This window comes from Oncorhynchus mykiss, chromosome 1, assembly GCF_013265735.2.
Source record: "Oncorhynchus mykiss isolate Arlee chromosome 1, USDA_OmykA_1.1, whole genome shotgun sequence".
Lineage (NCBI taxonomy): Eukaryota > Metazoa > Chordata > Actinopteri > Salmoniformes > Salmonidae > Oncorhynchus > Oncorhynchus mykiss.
This window is the reverse complement of record NC_048565.1, coordinates 88,009,603-88,029,290: the sequence shown is the minus strand read 5'-3', so window position 1 is coordinate 88,029,290 and position 19,688 is coordinate 88,009,603. Positions and strand designations below refer to the sequence as shown.

General features: G+C 43.4%; 1 protein-coding gene across 3 annotated transcripts in view; it reads right to left on the bottom strand.

The window, feature by feature from the left end:
- Nucleotides 1-6,318: 6,318 nt before the first annotated feature.
- LOC110517253 (exportin-1) overlaps nt 6,319-19,688 on the bottom strand; it is a 69,108-nt gene continuing 55,738 nt past the window's right edge. For 2 of the 3 annotated variants that reach the window (XM_036988069.1, XM_036988080.1), the window contains exons 21-25: nt 18,910-19,078; nt 12,996-13,130; nt 10,618-10,777; nt 8,567-8,663; nt 7,721-7,867 (exon numbers count right to left, since the gene is read on the bottom strand). In XM_036988069.1, the coding sequence (XP_036843964.1) occupies nt 7,721-7,867; nt 8,567-8,663; nt 10,618-10,777; nt 12,996-13,130; nt 18,910-19,078 (708 nt within the window). Of the gene's footprint in view, nt 7,868-8,566; nt 8,664-10,617; nt 10,778-12,995; nt 13,131-18,909; nt 19,079-19,688 lie in introns of all 3 variants that reach the window. The other variant, XM_036988066.1, reaches the window with a different exon arrangement.

Sequence of the window (19,688 nt, the reverse complement as noted above, 5' to 3'; positions counted from 1 at the left end):
GGAGTCCCATAGGGCAGCGCACAATTGACCCAGCGTCGTCTGGGTTTGGCCGCGGTAGGCCGTCAGTTAATTGTTCGTGGTAATAAGTTCTGTACACTGGTTATTATTAAAATGCCATTATTGTCCATTAGATGGCAGCATTGTCTTTCGCATTGACAACAGAACAGTTTCTGCCTCCTGTCGAATCCACTTTACCCCACTGACCCCACCAAGGACACCTACCTCACCTAGATTGCATGGAATTTTTTTGACTATTGTTTGTGCTGTTCATTCGGTCCGTCTTGCCCTCAGAGAAAGAAAATTAGAGACAAAGGGAGAATATGGGCTGTTGATAAGAAGGGTAACGCATATTATTAAAACCTCTAGGTCTTTCATTTAACTAGTCTAGTCAAGGTCTAAGCCCTTAAATCTCAATATCTACTAAAGGAACATATGGAATTGTTTTAAGGTGGATCATTTAGCCATTTTGATTTGGAATTTTAGGATGAATATATTTTTTAAATCATTTTATGAAACATTGCTATAGCCAATAGAAACGCAATGAATAACACATTTGTACATGGGCAAAACAGACAAGTCATAAAATGTATAATCAGGTTGAAGTGTCTGTCCTATATCTCTGAGAGAGAAGAAAACTCTGGGAAATAAAACCAGTAGAACCATGTTGGGTCACGTTGTTCATATTAGTTTGTTACGGAAACGGTTGGGGTTTTATAGATCATTTCGTGAAGATTTTATTTTCCGGATCCTCTCGTGTGTAGAAAAAGACTGCGCTCACAAAGCCCCGTGTTATGGAATAGGCGCAAACTTTATATCGGACGAAAGAGGGGATCGAGCTGCAGCCACTACAAGAAACGGCAAGTCTAGTTTCAACACAAAAGTTGTTCTTGGAAAGACGAGGCAGGGTGAGTAAAAATAGGAACACTTGGGCATGAGTTTGTGGGGGGGTTCATTCTCTCCTTCCCATACAGTATGGGCACTGGGGTCTCTCTTACGCTCTTTCTCGCCATGTGGCTGGCCAGCTGGGTGGTTTACGTAGGTAACAGGCTTCCTCCACAACTCTGAGAAGTCTATATTTATAACCTCAGCATGGAGCCATGTGCAAGGGGGGGGCTAGGATTTTGTACCAAATGGCGCCCTATTCTCTATATAGTGATAGTGCACTATATAGGGATTAGGATGCCATTTGGAGTGTATCTGGGCACCTTCCCAGCGGTGCTGTGAGCTCTTCAAAAGGGATGCCATACCAGGGCTATGGCTCACTGGAAGCAGACCTGGGTTCAAACACTACTCAACATCTTTCAAATGTGAAATGTTTGCTCTCGTCTTCCTGGAGTGCCAGGTGGGAAGGGTTTGCACTTCTAAAACGAATTAATTGGTTTCAATCAGCCAGGCAAGCTCAATCAAGCACCTATACAGTATTTAAAATGATTTTGATTAGTATTTGAACCCAGGTTTGTTCCCTGGAAGTGGGTCATAGGGGAGAGGGTCTCTGGTTACCCCCAGAGAACTGCCCCCTGTGTGAGATGGGTTTAATGATCATTTCAGTACAAGCTCTGCGTTCATGAATTATTACCAAAAAAGTTGCATGGCTGACTTCATCACTAAACAAACATGGCTGAACCCTGTCAGCAGCATGGGGCTGTAGTACTTCTAATGGAGATGAGGTCAGCAGCATGGGGCTGTGGTACTTCTAATGGAGATGAGGTCGGCAGAATGGGGCTGTGGTACTTCTAATGGAGATGAGGTCAGCAGAATGGGGCTGTGGTACTTCTAATGGAGATGAGGTCAGCAGAATGGGGCTGTGGTACTTCTAATGGAGATGAGGTCAGCAGAATGGGGCTGTGGTACTTCTAATGGAGATGAGGTCAGCAGAATGGGGCTGTGGTACTTCTAATGGAGATGAGGTCAGCAGCATGGGGCTGTAGTACTTCTAATGGAGATGAGGTTGGCAGAATGGGGCTGTGGTACTTCTAATGGAGATGAGGTCAGCAGAATGGGGCTGTGGTACTTCTAATGGAGATGAGGTCAGCAGAATGGGGCTGTGGTACTTCTAATGGAGATGAGGTCAGCAGAATGGGGCTGTGGTACTTCTAATGGAGATGAGGTCGGCAGAATGGGGCTGTGGTACTTCTAATGGAAATGAGGTCAGCAGAATGGGGCTGTAGTACTTCTAATGGAGATGAGGTCAGCAGTACTTCTAATGGAGATTCTCTATCTAAACTGTTCTGTGTATAGCTGGAGCTTGTCACAGGCATCCATGATATAGAGGACTGGACCTCCCTCCATAAACAGAGTATTTTGTTTCAGTGTGAGACAGTCAGCGTAACCTTTAGTGGAATACCACTAGGTTATCAGTGATTAGTGGGGGGGGTCGTTTTACTGCAGCCCAACCTTGGCCAAAGACGTTAAAATGGAAATTGACACGCCACAGGAATATCTAGTGTGTGTTGTGAGAGAGCTGAGGGCAGAGTGACGCAGTGACACATCATCAGCCTCATGTTTCACTAGAAATCAGTTGGTGTGTTCACCTCAGCCAGAGAGAGGGGAAGTGGGCAAGATTCTGCCAGCCTGTCAGTATAGAGAACAGGAGACGGGGCCTGTAGCCAGTGATGGTTCCTAGAACAGTCGTATATCAGAGCAGTTACCACCATCCCTCAGTTCTCTCTCAGAGCAGTTACCACCATCTCTCAGTTCTCTATCAGAGCAGTTACCACCATCCCTCAGTTCTCTATCAGAGCAGTTACCACCATCTCTCAGTTCTCTATCAGAGCAGTTACCACCATCCCTCCCTCAGTTCTCTATCAGAGCAGTTACCACCATCCCTCAGTTCTCTATCAGAGCAGTTACCACCATCCCTCAGTTCTCTATCAGAGCAGTTACCACCATCCCTCAGTTCTCTATCAGAGCAGTTACCACCATCCCTCAGTTCTCTATCAGAGCAGTTACCACCATCCCTCAGTTCTCTATCAGAGCAGTTACCACCATCCCTCAGTTCTCTATCAGAGCAGTTACCACCATCCCTCAGTTCTCTATCAGAGCAGTTACCACCATCCCTCAGTTCTCTATCAGAGCAGTTACCACCATCCCTCAGTTCTCTATCAGAGCAGTTACCACCATCCCTCAGTTCTCTATCAGAGCAGTTACCACCATCTCTCAGAGCAGTTACCACCATCCCTCAGTTCTCTATCAGAGCAGGTACCACCATCCCTCAGAGCAGTTACCACCATCCCTCAGTTCTCTATCAGAGCAGGTACCACCATCCCTCAGTTCTCTATCAGAGCAGTTACCACCATCCCTCAGTTCTCTATCAGAGCAGTTACCACCATCCCTCAGTTCTCTATCAGAGCAGTTACCACCATCCCTCAGTTCTCTATCAGAGCAGTTACCACCATCTCTCAGAGCAGTTACCACCATCCCTCAGTTCTCTATCAGAGCAGTTACCACCATCCCTCAGTTCTCTATCAGAGCAGGTACCACCATCCCTCAGAGCAGTTACCACCATCCCTCAGTTCTCTATCAGAGCAGGTACCACCATCCCTCAGTTCTCTATCAGAGCAGTTACCACCATCCCTCAGTTCTCTATCAGAGCAGGTACCACCATCCCTCAGAGCAGTTACCACCATCCCTCAGTTCTCTATCAGAGCAGGTACCACCATCCCTCAGTTCTCTATCAGAGCAGTTACCACCATCCCTCAGTTCTCTATCAGAGCAGTTACCACCATCCCTCAGTTCTCTATCAGAGCAGTTACCACCATCCCTCAGTTCTCTATCAGAGCAGGTACCACCATCCCTCAGAGCAGTTACCACCATCCCTCAGTTCTCTATCAGAGCAGGTACCACCATCCCTCAGTTCTCCATCAGAGCAGGTACCACCATCCCTCAGTTCTCTATCAGAGCAGTTACCACCATCCCTCAGTTCTCTATCAGAGCAGTTACCACCATCCCTCAGTTCTCTATCAGAGCAGTTACCACCATCTCTCAGAGCAGTTACCACCATCCCTCAGTTCTCTATCAGAGCAGTTACCACCATCCCTCAGTTCTCTATCAGAGCAGGTACCACCATCCCTCAGAGCAGTTACCACCATCCCTCAGTTCTCTATCAGAGCAGGTACCACCATCCCTCAGTTCTCTATCAGAGCAGTTACCACCATCCCTCAGTTCTCTATCAGAGCAGTTACCACCATCCCTCAGTTCTCTATCAGAGCAGTTACCACCATCCCTCAGTTCTCTATCAGAGCAGTTACCACCATCCCTCAGTTCTCTATCAGAGCAGGTACCACCATCCCTCAGTTCTCTATCAGAGCAGTTACCACCATCCCTCAGTTCTCTATCAGAGCAGTTACAAACATCTCTCAGAGTAGTTACCACCATCCCTCAGTTCTCTCTCAGAGCAGTTACCACCATCCCTCAGTTCTCTCTCAGAGCAGTTACCACCATCCCTCAGTTCTCTCTCAGAGCAGTTACCACCATCCCTCAGTTCTCTCTCAGAGCAGGTACCACCATCCCTCAGTTCTCTATCAGAGCAGTTACAAACATCTCTCAGAGCAGTTACCACCATCCCGCAGTTACCATCTCTCAGAGCAGTTACCACCATCCCTCATTTAACTCTCAGAGCATTTACCACCATCCCTCAATTCTCTATCAGAGCTATTACCACCATCCCTCAGTTCTCTATCAGAGCAGTTACAAACATCTCTCAGAGCAGTTACCACCATCCCGCAGTTACCATCTCTCAGAGCAGTTACCACCATCCCTCAGTTAACTCTCAGAGCAGTTACCACCATCTCTCAGTTCTCTATCAGAGCAGGTACCACCATCCCTCAGTTCTCTATCAGAGCAGTTACCACCATCCCTCAGTTCTCTATCAGAGCAGTTACCATCATCCCTCAGTTCTCTATCAGAGCAGGTACCACCATCCCTCAGAGCAGGTACCACCATCCCTCAGTTCTCTATCAGAGCAGTTACCATCATTCCTCAGTTCTCTATCAGAGCAGTTACCACCATCCCTCAGTTCTCTATCAGAGCAGTTACCACCATCCCTCAGTTCTCTATCAGAGCAGTTACCACCATCCCTCAGTTCTCTATCAGAGCAGTTACCACCATCCCTCAGAGCAGTTACCACCATCCCTCAGTTCTCTATCAGAGCAGTTACCTCCATCCCTCAGTTCTCTATCAGAGCAGTTACCACCATCCCTCAGTTCTCTGAGAGCAGTTACCACCATCCCTCAGTTCTCTATCAGAGCAGTTACCACCATCCCTCAGTTCTCTATCAGAGCAGTTACCTCCATCCCTCAGTTCTCTATCAGAGCAGGTACCACCATCCCTCAGAGCAGTTACCATCATCCCTCAGTTCTCTCTCAGAGCAGTTACCACCATCCCTCAGTTCTCTCTCAGAGCAGTTACCACCATCCCGCAGTTACCATCTCTCAGAGCAGTTACCACCATCCCTCAGTTCTCTATCAGAGCAGTTACCACCATCCCTCAGAGCAGGTACCACCATCCCTCAGTTCTCTATCAGAGCAGGTACCACCATCCATCAGAGCAGGTACCACCATCCCTCAGTTCTCTATCAGAGCAGGTACCACCATCCCTCAGTTCTCTATCAGAGCAGTTACCACCATCCCTCAGTTCTCTATCAGAGCAGTTACCACCATCCCTCAGTTCTCTATCAGAGCAGGTACCACCATCCCTCAGAGCAGTTACCTCCATCCCTCAGTTCTCTATCAGAGCAGTTACCACCATCCCTCAGTTCTCTATCAGAGCAGTTACCACCATCCCTCAGTTCTCTATCAGAGCAGGTACCACCATCCCTCAGAGCAGTTACCTCCATCCCTCAGTTAACTCTCAGAGCAGTTACCTCCATCCCTCAGTTAACTCTCAGAGCAGTTACCACCATCCCTCAGTTCTCTATCAGAGCAGTTACCACCATCCCTCAGTTCTCTATCAGAGCAGTTACCACCATCCCTCAGTTCTCTATCAGAGCAGTTACCACCATCCCTCAGTTCTCTATCAGAGCAGTTACCACCATCCCTCAGTTCACTCTTGCTCTGAAGGAGCTAAAGGGTTTGTAGGTTTTTGTTACAGCCCAGCACTGAAACACTTTTTATTCAACAATTCAGGTATTGATTATTAGTTGATCAGGGTCATGTGTTTTAGTGCTTGGCTCTCTCTCAGGAGAGAGAAGTTACTGCAGACAGACCAGGGTTGGTGACCGCTACTTTAGAGAACATGAATATTGAAATAAATATAAAAGTTACACTTAATGCCACCAGAAAGAAAAGTAATGAAAAAATAAATAGAGGCCAGAGGCATCGGTTATAAAATCCTCAACTTTAATCAGGTCAAAAAGTTTCACAACAACCGTAACGAGTAGAGAAGGGGAACTATTTGCCATTTTACAGATTGAGTTTGGATTAGGAATTATACTTTTTGTTGCTTAATCAAACTATTGGCAACTAATTATTTCCCTCTGGAATTAAAAAGCCTTTTGTTTTATTTTGGATAGAAGACATGTTATAAAGATCCAAATAAACAATGCAAAAATACAAAATGAAATGTAAACCGAGTTGTTTTATTTTTGCTCGTCTTCTAGGTAGTGTTGCTGAGGCACTACTAGCATGGTAAACAATGTCCATTAGTTCCAATTCAGAATCTCAACAGCCGACTGACAGAAGTTAAACGGGAGTTTGTTATATAAAGAAGCAGCCATTTTGAACCCATAAATAAAACGTGAATAAACCGCTTCTTCTTCTTTCTGTTAAAGGTCCATTTGAATGAAGAGCTCTCCAGGGAGCAACGATCCTCACAGAGGAAAACTAAACGCCCATGTCGTCTAGGCGACAGCACACGCACTCAACACACCCACAAAAAATAATAATGATGTTCCCATGGTAATTCATGTGCTATAGAATTGGGATGATATGCACATAATCTGTGTTGCTCCGATGATGCTCCTTCCTGTCTTCCTAGTTCCCGCCTCCCGTCACAGCCAGGCGACCAAACACAGTAGGTTTCTTTCAGTTGGGCGGAGGTTCAACCAATGAGCACGGCCGCTAGCCTGACCACCTGACACACAAAGCAGCAGCATCTCTGACTTCCTTCCTTCATAGTCCGCTAGCTTCACATTCTAACCACAATGCATTGGGTTGGGAATCAGACGCAGGGTGCACACACACACACACACACACACACACTTCTAGAACACCACTTCATTCCTTCCAGTCTGTCACATCATAGTTCTAGAAGCCTCTTTGCTGAGAACTGTTTTACACATATGCATTGTTGCACAAAAACTCTCCTGTCTCATATATATATGTGTGTGTGTGTGTGTGTGTGAGAGAGAGATAACATGTGGAGGGGAGGAAACAAGTGAAGTTCAGAAATCTTCCCATACGTCTGCTTCATGTCATGCAGCTAGGGGGGGTGATGACCCCTGACCAAATTAAACAGTGGAAACATATGACACAGAAGTTTCCATGTGTAACGGGCCACGGGGTGACGCTGTACGTCGTCATTTACATATTGACATGGTTTTTGGTGGACAGAACAGCTGATGGATGAGGACGGGCGTGTCTGCTCTCTCCGTTCCTCAGCAACGTGACCTGGGGCCTCCCACCTCTCTTCGTTCCTTCTGTTCGGGTTAGTTTTGTGTGTTTGTTGGTATGCCTGTATGTACAGTAACAGCAGTTTGGTTCATGTGGCGCAGTGGCTGGATGTCTCAATCACACATCTCCTCGGGTATTTCGTGTGGGTTGAGGATACCGGGAACTGACATCTGCAGCTTGTGTTTCTCCTCCTGCGCCTGACGCAGCGACGCCTCCCGCTCCTCTAGGAACAGGTCTGTGGTGTCCTCCCCTGCAAACTCCTACAGGAGGAGAGAGAGAGACATTACCACACATACAGACAGCAACAGGTCTGTGGTGTCCTCCCCTGCAAACTCCTACAGGAGGAGAGAGAGAGACATTACCACACATACAGACAGACAGCAACAGGTCTGTGGTGTCCTCCCCTGCAAACTCCTACAGGAGGAGAGAGAGAGACATTACCACACATACAGACAGACAGCAACAGGTCTGTGGTGTCCTCCCCTGAAAACTCCTACAGGAGGAGAGAGAGAGACATTATCACACAGACAGACAGACAGCAACAGGTCTGTGGTGGCCTCTCCTACAGGAGGAGAGAGAGACATTATCACACAGACAGACAGACAGCAACAGGTCTGTGGTGGCCTCTCCTACAGGAGGAGAGAGAGACATTATCACACAGACAGACAGACAGCAACAGGTCTGTGGTGGCCTCTCCTACAGGAGAGAGAGAGACATTATCACACAGACAGACAGCAACAGGTCTGTGGTGGCCTCTCCTACAGGAGAGAGAGAGACATTATCACACAGACAGACAGCAACAGGTCTGTGGTGGCCTCTCCTACAGGAGAGAGAGAGACATTATCACACAGACAGACAGACAGAAACAGGTCTGTGGTGTCCTCTCCTACAGGAGGAGAGAGAGAGACATTACCACACAGACAGACGGTTGGAGGTTGGAGGTGGAGGAAAAGGCTCACCTTAATCTGTACCAGGAAGTCCCTCAGGTGTTCCTTGAAGGCTGCAATGTCCTGGTTTAGACTGAACAGTCCTGTTACGAACACCTTGACCTGGGCACTGAGGGACAAGACAACGTAGAAGACATAGATAAACAGGAGAACAGTGTTGTGGTCGTACGTGTTCTATGTAGTGAATCTGTTATTCAATGTGTTTCTATTGGCTAATAGCAGTAAGGACTATCTGTTCTATGTAGTGAATCTGTTATTCAATGTGTTTCTATTGGCTAATAGCAGTAAGGACTATCTGTTATTCAATGTGTTTCTATAGGCTAATAGCAGTAAGGACTATCTGTTCTATGTAGTGAATCTGTTATTCAATGTGTTTCTATTGGCTAGTAGCAGTAAGGACTATCTGTTCTATGTAGTGAATCTGTTATTCAATGTGTTTTATGGGCTAATAGCAGTAAGCAATGTTCCCTCTAAGGTGCGTGTGTGTGCGCGCACGCAGCTCCCCTGGGAGACTGCCGCACAGAAGAAATATCAGCCCGTGCAGAGATGCGTGAGATTAAACTTCACTCAACTTTATAGAGTTTTCCCCTTTAGTTAAAACTATCAACGTTTCCCTTTACTGTGGGAATTGTGATTGAATCAACGCAATATTAACCACATTCAATTCAACATACCGAAACTAAACTAACTATGCAAGACTTAGTATGCAAAACTAATTATGCAAGATATTTTCTTGAAGGCAGAACGCATCGGAGTAGGATTCTATTGCATTAACAGGCACGACTCAGGCCCGTACTCTACACAGACCGGTGTACCATAACCAATCATAGCTGCAGTAGGCCTATATGCAAATAGACCATTGCCATATATGGATCTGTGCAGCATTATCCTTTCTGTTTTCCATGAGTTCATCTACAACTCCAGCACCTGCTAGAAGTACCTGGATGTGCCTACGTTCTTCAGCTTTTGTCCATATATGGATTTGTGCCATTCACTTTGAACTGGACTGTGTTTACAGCATGAGCCGTCATGAGTAGATGCACTTGTTTTCAGATCAAAGCGAGAGCAGCATGTTGCCACTTGTGCACATTTTGTTAATTTCCTTTGCTAGTTAGTGAGTTACTAGCCCAGTTATAGATCATTAGTAGTCAGCAATAGGGGAGTGATTACTAGTTAGTGAGTTACTAGCCCAGTTATAGATCATTAGTAGTCAGCAATAGGGGAGTGATTACTAGTTAGTGAGTTACTAGCCCAGTTATAGATCATTAGTAGTCAGCAATAGGGGAGTGATTACTAGTTAGTGAGTTACTAGCCCAGTTATAGATCATTAGTAGTCAGCAATAGGGGAGTGATTACTAGTTAGTGAGTTACTAGCCCAGTTATAGATCATTAGTAGTCAGCAATAGGGGAGTGATTGTTAGTGAGTTATTAGTCCAGTTATAGATCATAATTAGTCAACAATAGGGGGGTGATTACTAGTTAGTGAGTTATTAGCCCAGTTATAGATCATTAGTAGTCAACAATAGGGGAGTGATTGTTAGTGACTTATTAGCCCAGTTATAGATCATAATTAGTCAACAATAGGGGGGTGATTACTAGTTAGTGAGTTATTAGCCCAGTTATAGATCATTAGTAGTCAACAATAGGGGGGTGATTACTAGTTAGTGAGTTATTAGCCCAGTTATAGATCATTAGTAGTCAACAATAGGGGGGTGATTACTAGTTAGTGAGTTATTAGCCCAGTTATAGATCATTAGTAGTCAACAATAGGAGAGTGATTGTTAGTGACTTATTAGCCCAGTTATAGATCATAATTAGTCAACAATAGGGGGGTGATTGTTTCCTAAAAGAGCACAAAACATGTACATTTCTAGACATCTCTGAAAAGCAAGTCAAGTAAAGAGCTTTTTTTTTGTCTTAAAGAGGCAGTGTTGTATTTTGAGACAGGCTTGAATAAGATAAGTAGCCAATAGGCAGGCAGAGGGTAGCATCATTTTCCTGATTCTCTGTAATAATGGAATGTAAATAATGATGCATTTTATTTACTTCATAAAGGTACTTACTCCTGTAGATGTGGGAAAGCAGTTTTGAGCAGGTTGGCCACGTACTCCTGTATGAAGACCTGGTTGTTGCCGGGGTTGGAGGGGTTGAGCTGGGTGTTGATCTTCCCTTCCTCCACCAGGTTAAACATGTAGGTCAGGATGGAGGCATGCATCGTCAGGCCTGGGGGAGAGGCAGAGAGACACACACAACCAGACATGCACAGTTAGGTGATATGGATTTATACAAATGGTAAAACAGAACAACACGTCTCGTGTGTTCTTACCGGAAGTTTGTGTGTGTGTGTCCCAGCAAGCACATAACGTTCTGAGAACCATAGGTTTCTTAGAGCTTAGTGAGGGCGTGGTTGTTCTATGATTATTTAGCATACAACCTTCCCACAACTTCCTGGGAATGGTGCAGGATAGTTGTTTGTCCTTGGAACATTCTCAGCACATTTAACTTGACAAAAAAAAAAAAAAAAAACGCTATTTGCTTTGTGTATTACTTTAACAAAACGCTTCCTAAAAGTTCGGTAATGTTCTAGGAAAGTTCTCCAACTGGTTTGACATTGGGAATGTTCTCAAATAGTCCAGAGAACATTAAGAAACAAAGTTATTCTGTGGGAATTTCAGTAATTCAGCATAACATTTCCTACAGGTTTCCTCGTGGTTCTATTTAAAATCATGTTCTCAATTTGTTCCATTAAAAAAACACAAGAAAACATTAGTAACGTTCAGAGAACGTCCTAAGAATGTAATTGTAAAAAACATACATTCTCAGAACGTGAAGAAAACATTAGTAACGTTCAGAGAACATTCTAAGAATGTAATTGGAAAAAACATACATTCTCAGAACGTGAAGAAAACATTAGTAACGTTCAGAGAACATTCTAAGAATGTAATTGGAAAAAACATACATTCTCAGAATGTGAAGAAAACATTCTGTAAACTTCAGTGACGTTCTAAGAATGTTATTTAAAAACATATACATTATGTTCTCAGCATCAACAAAACCGTCTATCCTCCATCTTGTTAAGTGTGTTCAGGTGTTAGCCACGCCCACTGATTGGCCACAGCTGATCTTAATGAGTCTTGGTTTCCTTTGAAATGGGGTCTGTTTGAATAGACTAAAAGGAACAGCTTTGTATGAGTTAGAAACATGGCATGCTAGCTGCATCCTGCCGGTGCTGTGGACTAATTCAATGGATAGAGAATAGAAGATTATAGGCTTGAATCCCACTGATGCCGTATCACAATAAAACAGAAATGTGCTTGTAGGGCTGAGAATTGCCAGAGACCTCACAATATCACAATACTTATGTGCTGATATTATATCTATTTGATACTGTGATTTTATTGCAACTTGATGTTCCAAACATATTTCTTGCCATATGAGGGACAAGAGAGAACCATGAGACAATGAGTTGGATATAAAAGTGCCGAAAACAAATTGTCCCCCTTCTGAAAAAGATGGAGAACAAGCTATGAAGGAAAAATACTGGAGTTTTGGTCAAAGTACAGCCAACTAGCACTAACATAATATTATCAAACCAAAACATCATCAAAGATAATATCCCAATATGTAACTGTGTACATTTCCCCCCCATCACTATGTGTTCTCATGATTAATGCCTAAGGAAATTAATTTCCATGTATTCTATCAGTGCGTGGAGTAAAAAAAAAGAAGCTAAAATAACCCAAAATAACCTAAAATAACCAAGCAGTGTTTTTACAAGTCTCATTGAAACATTCAGTGGAAGTTTTAAGGAAGTTTTTTTTTTTTCAACCTCAAAATAATAATTTCCGTTCTTAGAGAATTAATAAAACCTTCTAGGAAAACTTTCAAGGAACCAGAGTAAAACGATCTCAGAACCTCCCAGCAAACTAAAAATGTCCTTTACCAGAACAGGAAAAAATGTTCACTTCCGTTCTCAGAAAGTAAAAAAACAAAAAAAAATGTTTTGTTTACCAGTCAGGAAACGTACGGTTTCGTCCTCAGAACCAAAACACACAGGTCCCACAACTTCCAAGGAACCAAATGTGCTAGCTGGGGTGTGTGTTTGTATTCAGTACTCACAGGCATAGAGTGTGTCTGTGTGCGTGAGCGTGCGTGCGTGCTCATCGTCAGTGTGTGCGTTGTATCCGTGTGTGTACTGTACTCACCAGCAGAGTGTGTGTGTGTGTGTGTGTGCTCGCTCATCGTCAGTGTGTGTGTGCGTTGCATCCGTGTGTGTAGTGTACTCACCAGCAGTGTGTGTGTGTGCTCGCTCATCGTCAGTGTGTGTGTGCGTTACATCCGTGTGTGTACTGTACTCACCAGCAGTGTGTGTGTGTGTGTGTGTGTGCTCGCTCATCGTCAGTGTGTGTGTGCGTTGCATCTGTGTGTGTACTGTACTCACCAGCAGTGTGTGATGTGTCAGTGACCACAGAGAAGATGTGTTGGAGGATGTCACAGAAGTATGTCTGGTAGAAGCTCTGTGCTGCAGCCTCTTCCTGGGTCACGTTCTGCAGTAGAGTGTAGAGGATCTGAAGACCTGCCACAGGAACATACACAATATATATCATATATATATATATATATATATATATATATATATATATATATATATATATATATATATACACACAGGATCTGAAGGCCTGCCACAGGAACATACACAATATGTATCATATACAGTGCATTCGAAAAAAAAATGTATTTTCCTCAATCAACACACAATACCCCATAATGGCATCACAATACCCCATAATGACATCACAATACCCCATAATGACATCACAATACCCCATAATAACAAAGCAAAAACATTAAAAACTGTCCAATGTATCCGACTCATTCAAAGGTTTTTCTTTATTTTTACTATTTTCTACATTGTAAAATAATAGTGAAGACATATAAAACTATGAAATACACTTATGGAATCGTGTAGTAACCAAAAAAATGTTAAACAAATAAAAATATAGATTTTAGATTCTTTATAGTAGACACCTTTTGTCTTTGACAGATTTTCACACTTGGCATTCTCTCAACCAGCTTCATGAGGTAGTCACCTGGAATGCATTTAAATGAACAGGTGTGCCTTGTTAAAAGTTAATTTGTGGAATTTCTTTCCCTCTTAATGTTTGAGCCAATCAGTTGTGTTGTGACAAGGTAGGGCGGTATACAGAATATAGCCCTATTTGGTAATAGACCAAGTCCATATTATGGCAAGAATAGCTCAAATTTGATTTTACCTATATTTAACTAGGCAAGTCAGTTAAGAACAAATTATTATTTACAATGACAGCCTAGGAGCAGTGGGTTAACTGCCTGTTCAGGGGCAGAACGACAAGATTGTTACCCTGTCAGCTCGGGGATTCAATCCATCAACCTTTCGGATACTGGCCCAACTCTCTAACCACTAGGCTACCTGCCACCCCCAAAATAAGCAAAGAGAAACGACAGTTCTTCGTTACATGAATGAGGTCGGGCACTGATGTTGGGCGATTAGGCCTGGCTCGCAGTCAGCATTCCAATTCATCCCAAAGGTGTTTGATGGTGTTGAAGTCAGGGCTCTGTGCAGGCCAGTCAAGTCTTTCCACACTGATCTCGACAAACCACTTCTGTATGGACCTCACTTTGTGCACAGGGGCATTGTCATGCTGAAACATGAAAGGGCCTTCCCCAAACTGTTGCCACAAAGATGGAAGCACAGAATCGTCTAGAATGTCATTGTATGCTGTAGCATTAAGATTTCCCTTCTCTGGAACTAAGGAGTCCAGACCATGAAAAACAGCCCCAGACCATTATTCCTCCTCCACCAAACTTTACAGTTGGCACTATGCATTGGGGTAGGTAGAGTTCTCTGGCATTTGCCAAACCCAGATTCGTCCATCGGACTGCCAAATGGTGAACCATGATTCATCACTCCAGAGAACGTGCTTCCACTGCTCCAGAGTCCAATGGCGGCTTTACAGCCGACACTTAGCATTGCGCCGCTGCTACGCCATGGAAACACATTTCATGAAGCTCCCGAAAAGTTATTGTGCTGATGTTGCTTCCAGGGGGAATTTGGAACTTGGCAGTGAGTGTTGTGTGGCCTACCACTTTGCGGCTGAGCCGTTGTTGCTCCTAAACGTTTCCACTTCACAATAACAGCACTTAAAGATAACCGGGGCAGCTCTAGCAGGGCAGAAATCTTACAAACTGACTTGTTGGAAAGGTGGCATCCTATGACAGTGCAACGTTTAAAGTCACTGAGCTCTTCAGTAAGGATATTCTACTGCCAATGTTTGTCTATGGAGATTGCATGGTTGTGTGCAAGATTTTATACACCTGTAAGCAACAGGTTTGGCTGAAATAGCCAAATCCACCAATTTGAAGGGGTGTCCATATACTCTTGTATATATAGTGCATTTACAATAGAAAGTCAATATGTACATGTGTGTAGTGTGTGTGTGTTAGCATGTGTGTGTTAGCGAGTGTGTGTTAGTGTGTGTTCTCTTCAAAGTCCCCGCTGTTCCATAAGGTGTATTTGTATCTGTTTTAACTGCTAGAATCAGTTACTTGATGTGGAATAGAGTTCCATGTAGTACTGTGGAATAGAGTTCCATGTAGTACTGTGGAATAGAGTTCCATGTAGTACTGTGGAATAGAGTTCCATGTAGTCATGGCTCCATGTAGTCATGGCTCCATGTAGTTCTGTGCGCCTCCCATAGTCTGTTCAGGACTTGAGGACTGTGAAGAGACCTCTGGTGGCATGTCTTGTGGGGTATGTTGGGTGTCCGAGCTGTGTGCTAGTAGTTTAAACTAGAGGTCGACGATTATGATTTTTTTCAACGCCGATACCGATTATTGGAGGACCAAAAAAGGCCAATACCGATTAAATCGGCCGATTTTTATATATATATTTGTAATAATGACAATTACAACAATACTGAATGAACACTTATTTTAACTTAATATAAATACATAAATAAAATTAATTTAGTCTCAAATAAATAATGAAACATGTTCAATTTAGTTTAAATAATGTAAAAACAAAGTGTTGGAGAAGAAAGTAAAAGTACAATATGTGCCATGTAAAAAAAGCTAACGTTTAAGATCCTTGCTCAGAACATGACTATTTCTAGGACTCTATACCGTTTGTATTTCATATACCTTTGACTATTGGATGTTCTAATAGGTACTTTAGTAAATGCAGGAAAGTGCTGTCTGAATGAATGCTTTCGAGCCTGCTGCTGCTTACCACCACTCAGTCAGACTGCTCAATCAAATCATAGACTTAATTATAATATAATAAACACACAGAAAGACGAGCCTTAGGTCATTAATATGGTCAAATCCGTAAACTATCATTTCGAAAACAAAACGTTTATTCTTTCAGTGAATTATCTAACGGGTGGCATCCCTAAGTCTAAATATTGCTGTTACATTGCACTACCTTCAATGTCAAAATTATGTACAATTCTGGCAAATTAATTACTGTCTTTGTTAGGAAGAAATGGTCTTCACACAGTTCACAACGAGCCAGTCGGCCCAAACTGCTGCATATACCCAGACTCTGCTTGCACAGAACACAAGAGAAGTGACACAATTTCCCTAGTTAAAAGACATTCATGTCAGCAGGCAATATTAACTAAATATGCTGGTTTAAAAATATATACGTGTGTATTGATTTTAAGAAAGGCGTTGATGTTAATGGTTAGGTACACATTGGTGCAACAACAGTGCTTTTTTTCACGAATGTGCTTGTTAAATCACCCGTTTGGCAAAGTAGGCTGTGATTCAATGATATATTAACAGGCACCGCATCGATTATATGCAACGCAGGACAAGCTAGATAAACTAGTAATATCATCAACCATGTGTAGTTAACTAGTGATTATGTTAAGATTGATTGTTTTTTATAAGATAAGTTTAATGCTAGCTAGCACCTTACCTTGGCTCCTTGCTGCACTCACATAACAGGTAGTCAGCCTGCTACGCAGTCTCCTCGTGGAGTGCAATGTAATCAGCCATAATCGGAGTCCAAAAATGCCGATTACCGATCGCTATGAAAACTTGAAATCGGCCCTAATTAATCGTCCGTTTCCGATTAATCGGTCGACCTCTAGTTTAAACAGACAGCTCGGTGCATTCAGCTTGTCAACACTTCTTACAAAAACAAGCAGTGATGAAGTCAATCTCTCTTCTCTACTTTGAGCCAGGAGAGATTAACATGCATATTATTAATGTTAGCTCTCCGTGTACATTTAAGGGCCAGCCGTGCTGCCCTGTTCTGAGACAGCCGTGCTGCCCTGTTCTGAGACAGCCGTGCTGCCCTGTTCTGAGACAGCCGTGCTGCCCTGTTCTGAGACAGCCGTGCTGCCCTGTTCTGAGACAGCCGTGCTGCCCTGTTCTGAGACAGCCGTGCTGCCTTGTTCTGAGACAGCCGTGCTGCCCTGTTCTGAGACAGCCGTGCTGCCCTGTTCTGAGACGGCCGTGCTGCCCTGTTCTGAGACAATTGTAATTTTCCTGTCCGTCTTTGTGGCACCTGACCACACACACGACTGGATAGTAGTCCAGATGCGACTAAACTAGGGCCTGTAGGACCTGCCTTGTTGATAGTGTTGTTAAGAAGGCAGAGCAGTGCTTTTTTATGGACAGACTTCTCCCCATCTTAGCTACTGTTGTATCAACAGTTTTGACTATGACAGTCCTGGGTTACTCCAAGCAGTTTAGTCACCTCAACTTGCTCAATTTCATTACAATATTTACTAACTTATTCCTTGCCACCCATTCTGAAACTGACTGCAGCTCTTTGTTAAGTGTTGCAGTGATTTCACCCGCTGTAGTAGCTGACGTGTACAGTGTTGAGCCATCCACATATGTTGACACACTGGCTTTACTCAAAGGTCATTAGTAAGGATTGAAAAAAAAGAAAGGGGCCTAGACAGCTGCCCTGGGGAATTCCTGATTCTACCTGGATTATGTTGGAGAGATTTCCATTAAAGAACACCTTCTGTGTTCTGTTAGACAGGTAACTATTTATCCACATTATAGCAGGGGATGTAAAGCCATAACACATACATTTTTCCAGCAGCAGACTATGATCGATAATGTCAAAAGATGCACTGATATCTAACAAAACAGCTTCCACAACCTTTTTATCGTCAATTTGTCTCAGCCAATCGTCAGTCATTTATGTAAGTGTCGTGCATGTTGAATGCCCTTCCTTATAAGAGCGCTGAAAGTCACGTTGTCAATTTGTTCACTGTAAAATAGCATTATGTCTGGTCAAACACACTTTTTTCCAAAAGTTTACTAAGGGTTGGTAACATGCTGATTGGTTGTCTATTTGAGCCAGTAAAGGGGGCTTTACTATTCTTGGGTATCAGAATGAAGGCACACACTTCCTTGTTGGCTGAGATTGAAGATATGGAAAATAGAGGAGTGCCAATATCGTCCGCTATTATGTTGATAGACAACAATCATTTGTTCACCTCTTCCACACTCACTTTACGGAATTAAAAATGACAATGCTTGTCTTGCATAATTTGGTCAGTGTAAATGTGTTTTGGATGTGTAAAGTCAGCATTTGTTGCTGGCATGTCATGCCTAAGTTTGCTAATCTTGCCAATGAAAAAAAATAATGAAAGTAGTTGGCAATATCAGTGTGTTTTGTGATTAATGAGCCATCTGATTCAACGAATGATGGAGCTGAGTTTACCTTTGTGCCCCAAATGTAATTTCAGGTGCTCCAAAGCTTTTTTTTACTATCATTCTTTATATAATTTATCTTTGTTTCATAGTATAGTTTCTTATTCTTTTCATTCAGTTTAGTCACATTATTTCTCAATTTGCAGTACTTTTGCCAAATCGGATGTGCATCCAGACTCATTTGTCATTCTTTTTGCCTCCTCCCTCTCAACCAGACAATCATGTTTTGTATTCATCAGTCCGGGGGGATTTAACCGTTTTTACAGTCATTTTCTAAATGGGCGCGTTGCTTATTAAGTAACTGGAATAAGCAATTACATGACACGTGTTAAGTGCAGCGTCTGGTTGCTTCTCATTACACACCACAGACCAGCACATATCATTTACATCAACATAAGAATCACTACAAAACTGATTGTATGACCTCTTGTATACTGTATTAGGCCCAGCATTTGGAACTTTGGTTTTTACTAGATATGGCTACTATAAATCACTACATCCTATGGATTTGGATACTGCTTTAAAAAAAAGATTTGTAAAAGATGTGATCAATACATGTGGATGATTTCATTCATGTGCTGTCATTCGTAAAGGAAAGCACTTGTGTGTGTGTGTGTGTGTTCAAGCCTCACCTGTGTCGGCCACGTTCCTCATGGTGTGTTTGAAGGCCCAGATGATGGAGTCCAGCACCAGTTTGAACTGGGCCGGAGGGATGGCCAGGAATGCTGGGAAACAATGGGAGTTGACCGCCTGCAGCAGGTAGAAGAAATGAGTCCTGTGTTCCGGGTACTCCTCAAAGTCCTGGAGGGAGAGAGAGAGACGGGGCCATCTTGATGAGAACCAACCGACAACTGTTGTAGGCACTAAAAAGATAGGTTGGCCTTGGTATTGGTAGAACAACTGCTGTAAAATGTGTGCAACACAACACTAACACTCCATGGAGAGTGACCCCTACAGTCAGTATGGAAATGGCACACTCCATGGAGAGTGACCCCTACAGTCAGTATGGAAATGGAACACTCCATGGAGTGAGACCCCCTTACACTCAGTATGGAAATGGAACACTCCATGGAGAGTGACCCCCTACAGTCAGTATGGAAATGGAACACTCCATGGAGAGTGACCCCCTACAGTCAGTATGGAAATGGAACACTCCATGGAGAGTGACCCCCTACAGTCAGTATGGAAATGGAACACTCCATGGAGAGTGACCCCCTACAGTCAGTATGGAAATGGAACACTCCATGGAGAGTGACCCCCTACACTCAGTATGGAAATGGAACACTCCATGGAGAGAGACCCCCTACAGTCAGTATGGAAATGGAACACTCCATGGAGAGAGACCCCCTACACTCAGTATGGAAATGGAACACTCCATGGAGAGAGACCCCCTACAGTCAGTATGGAAATG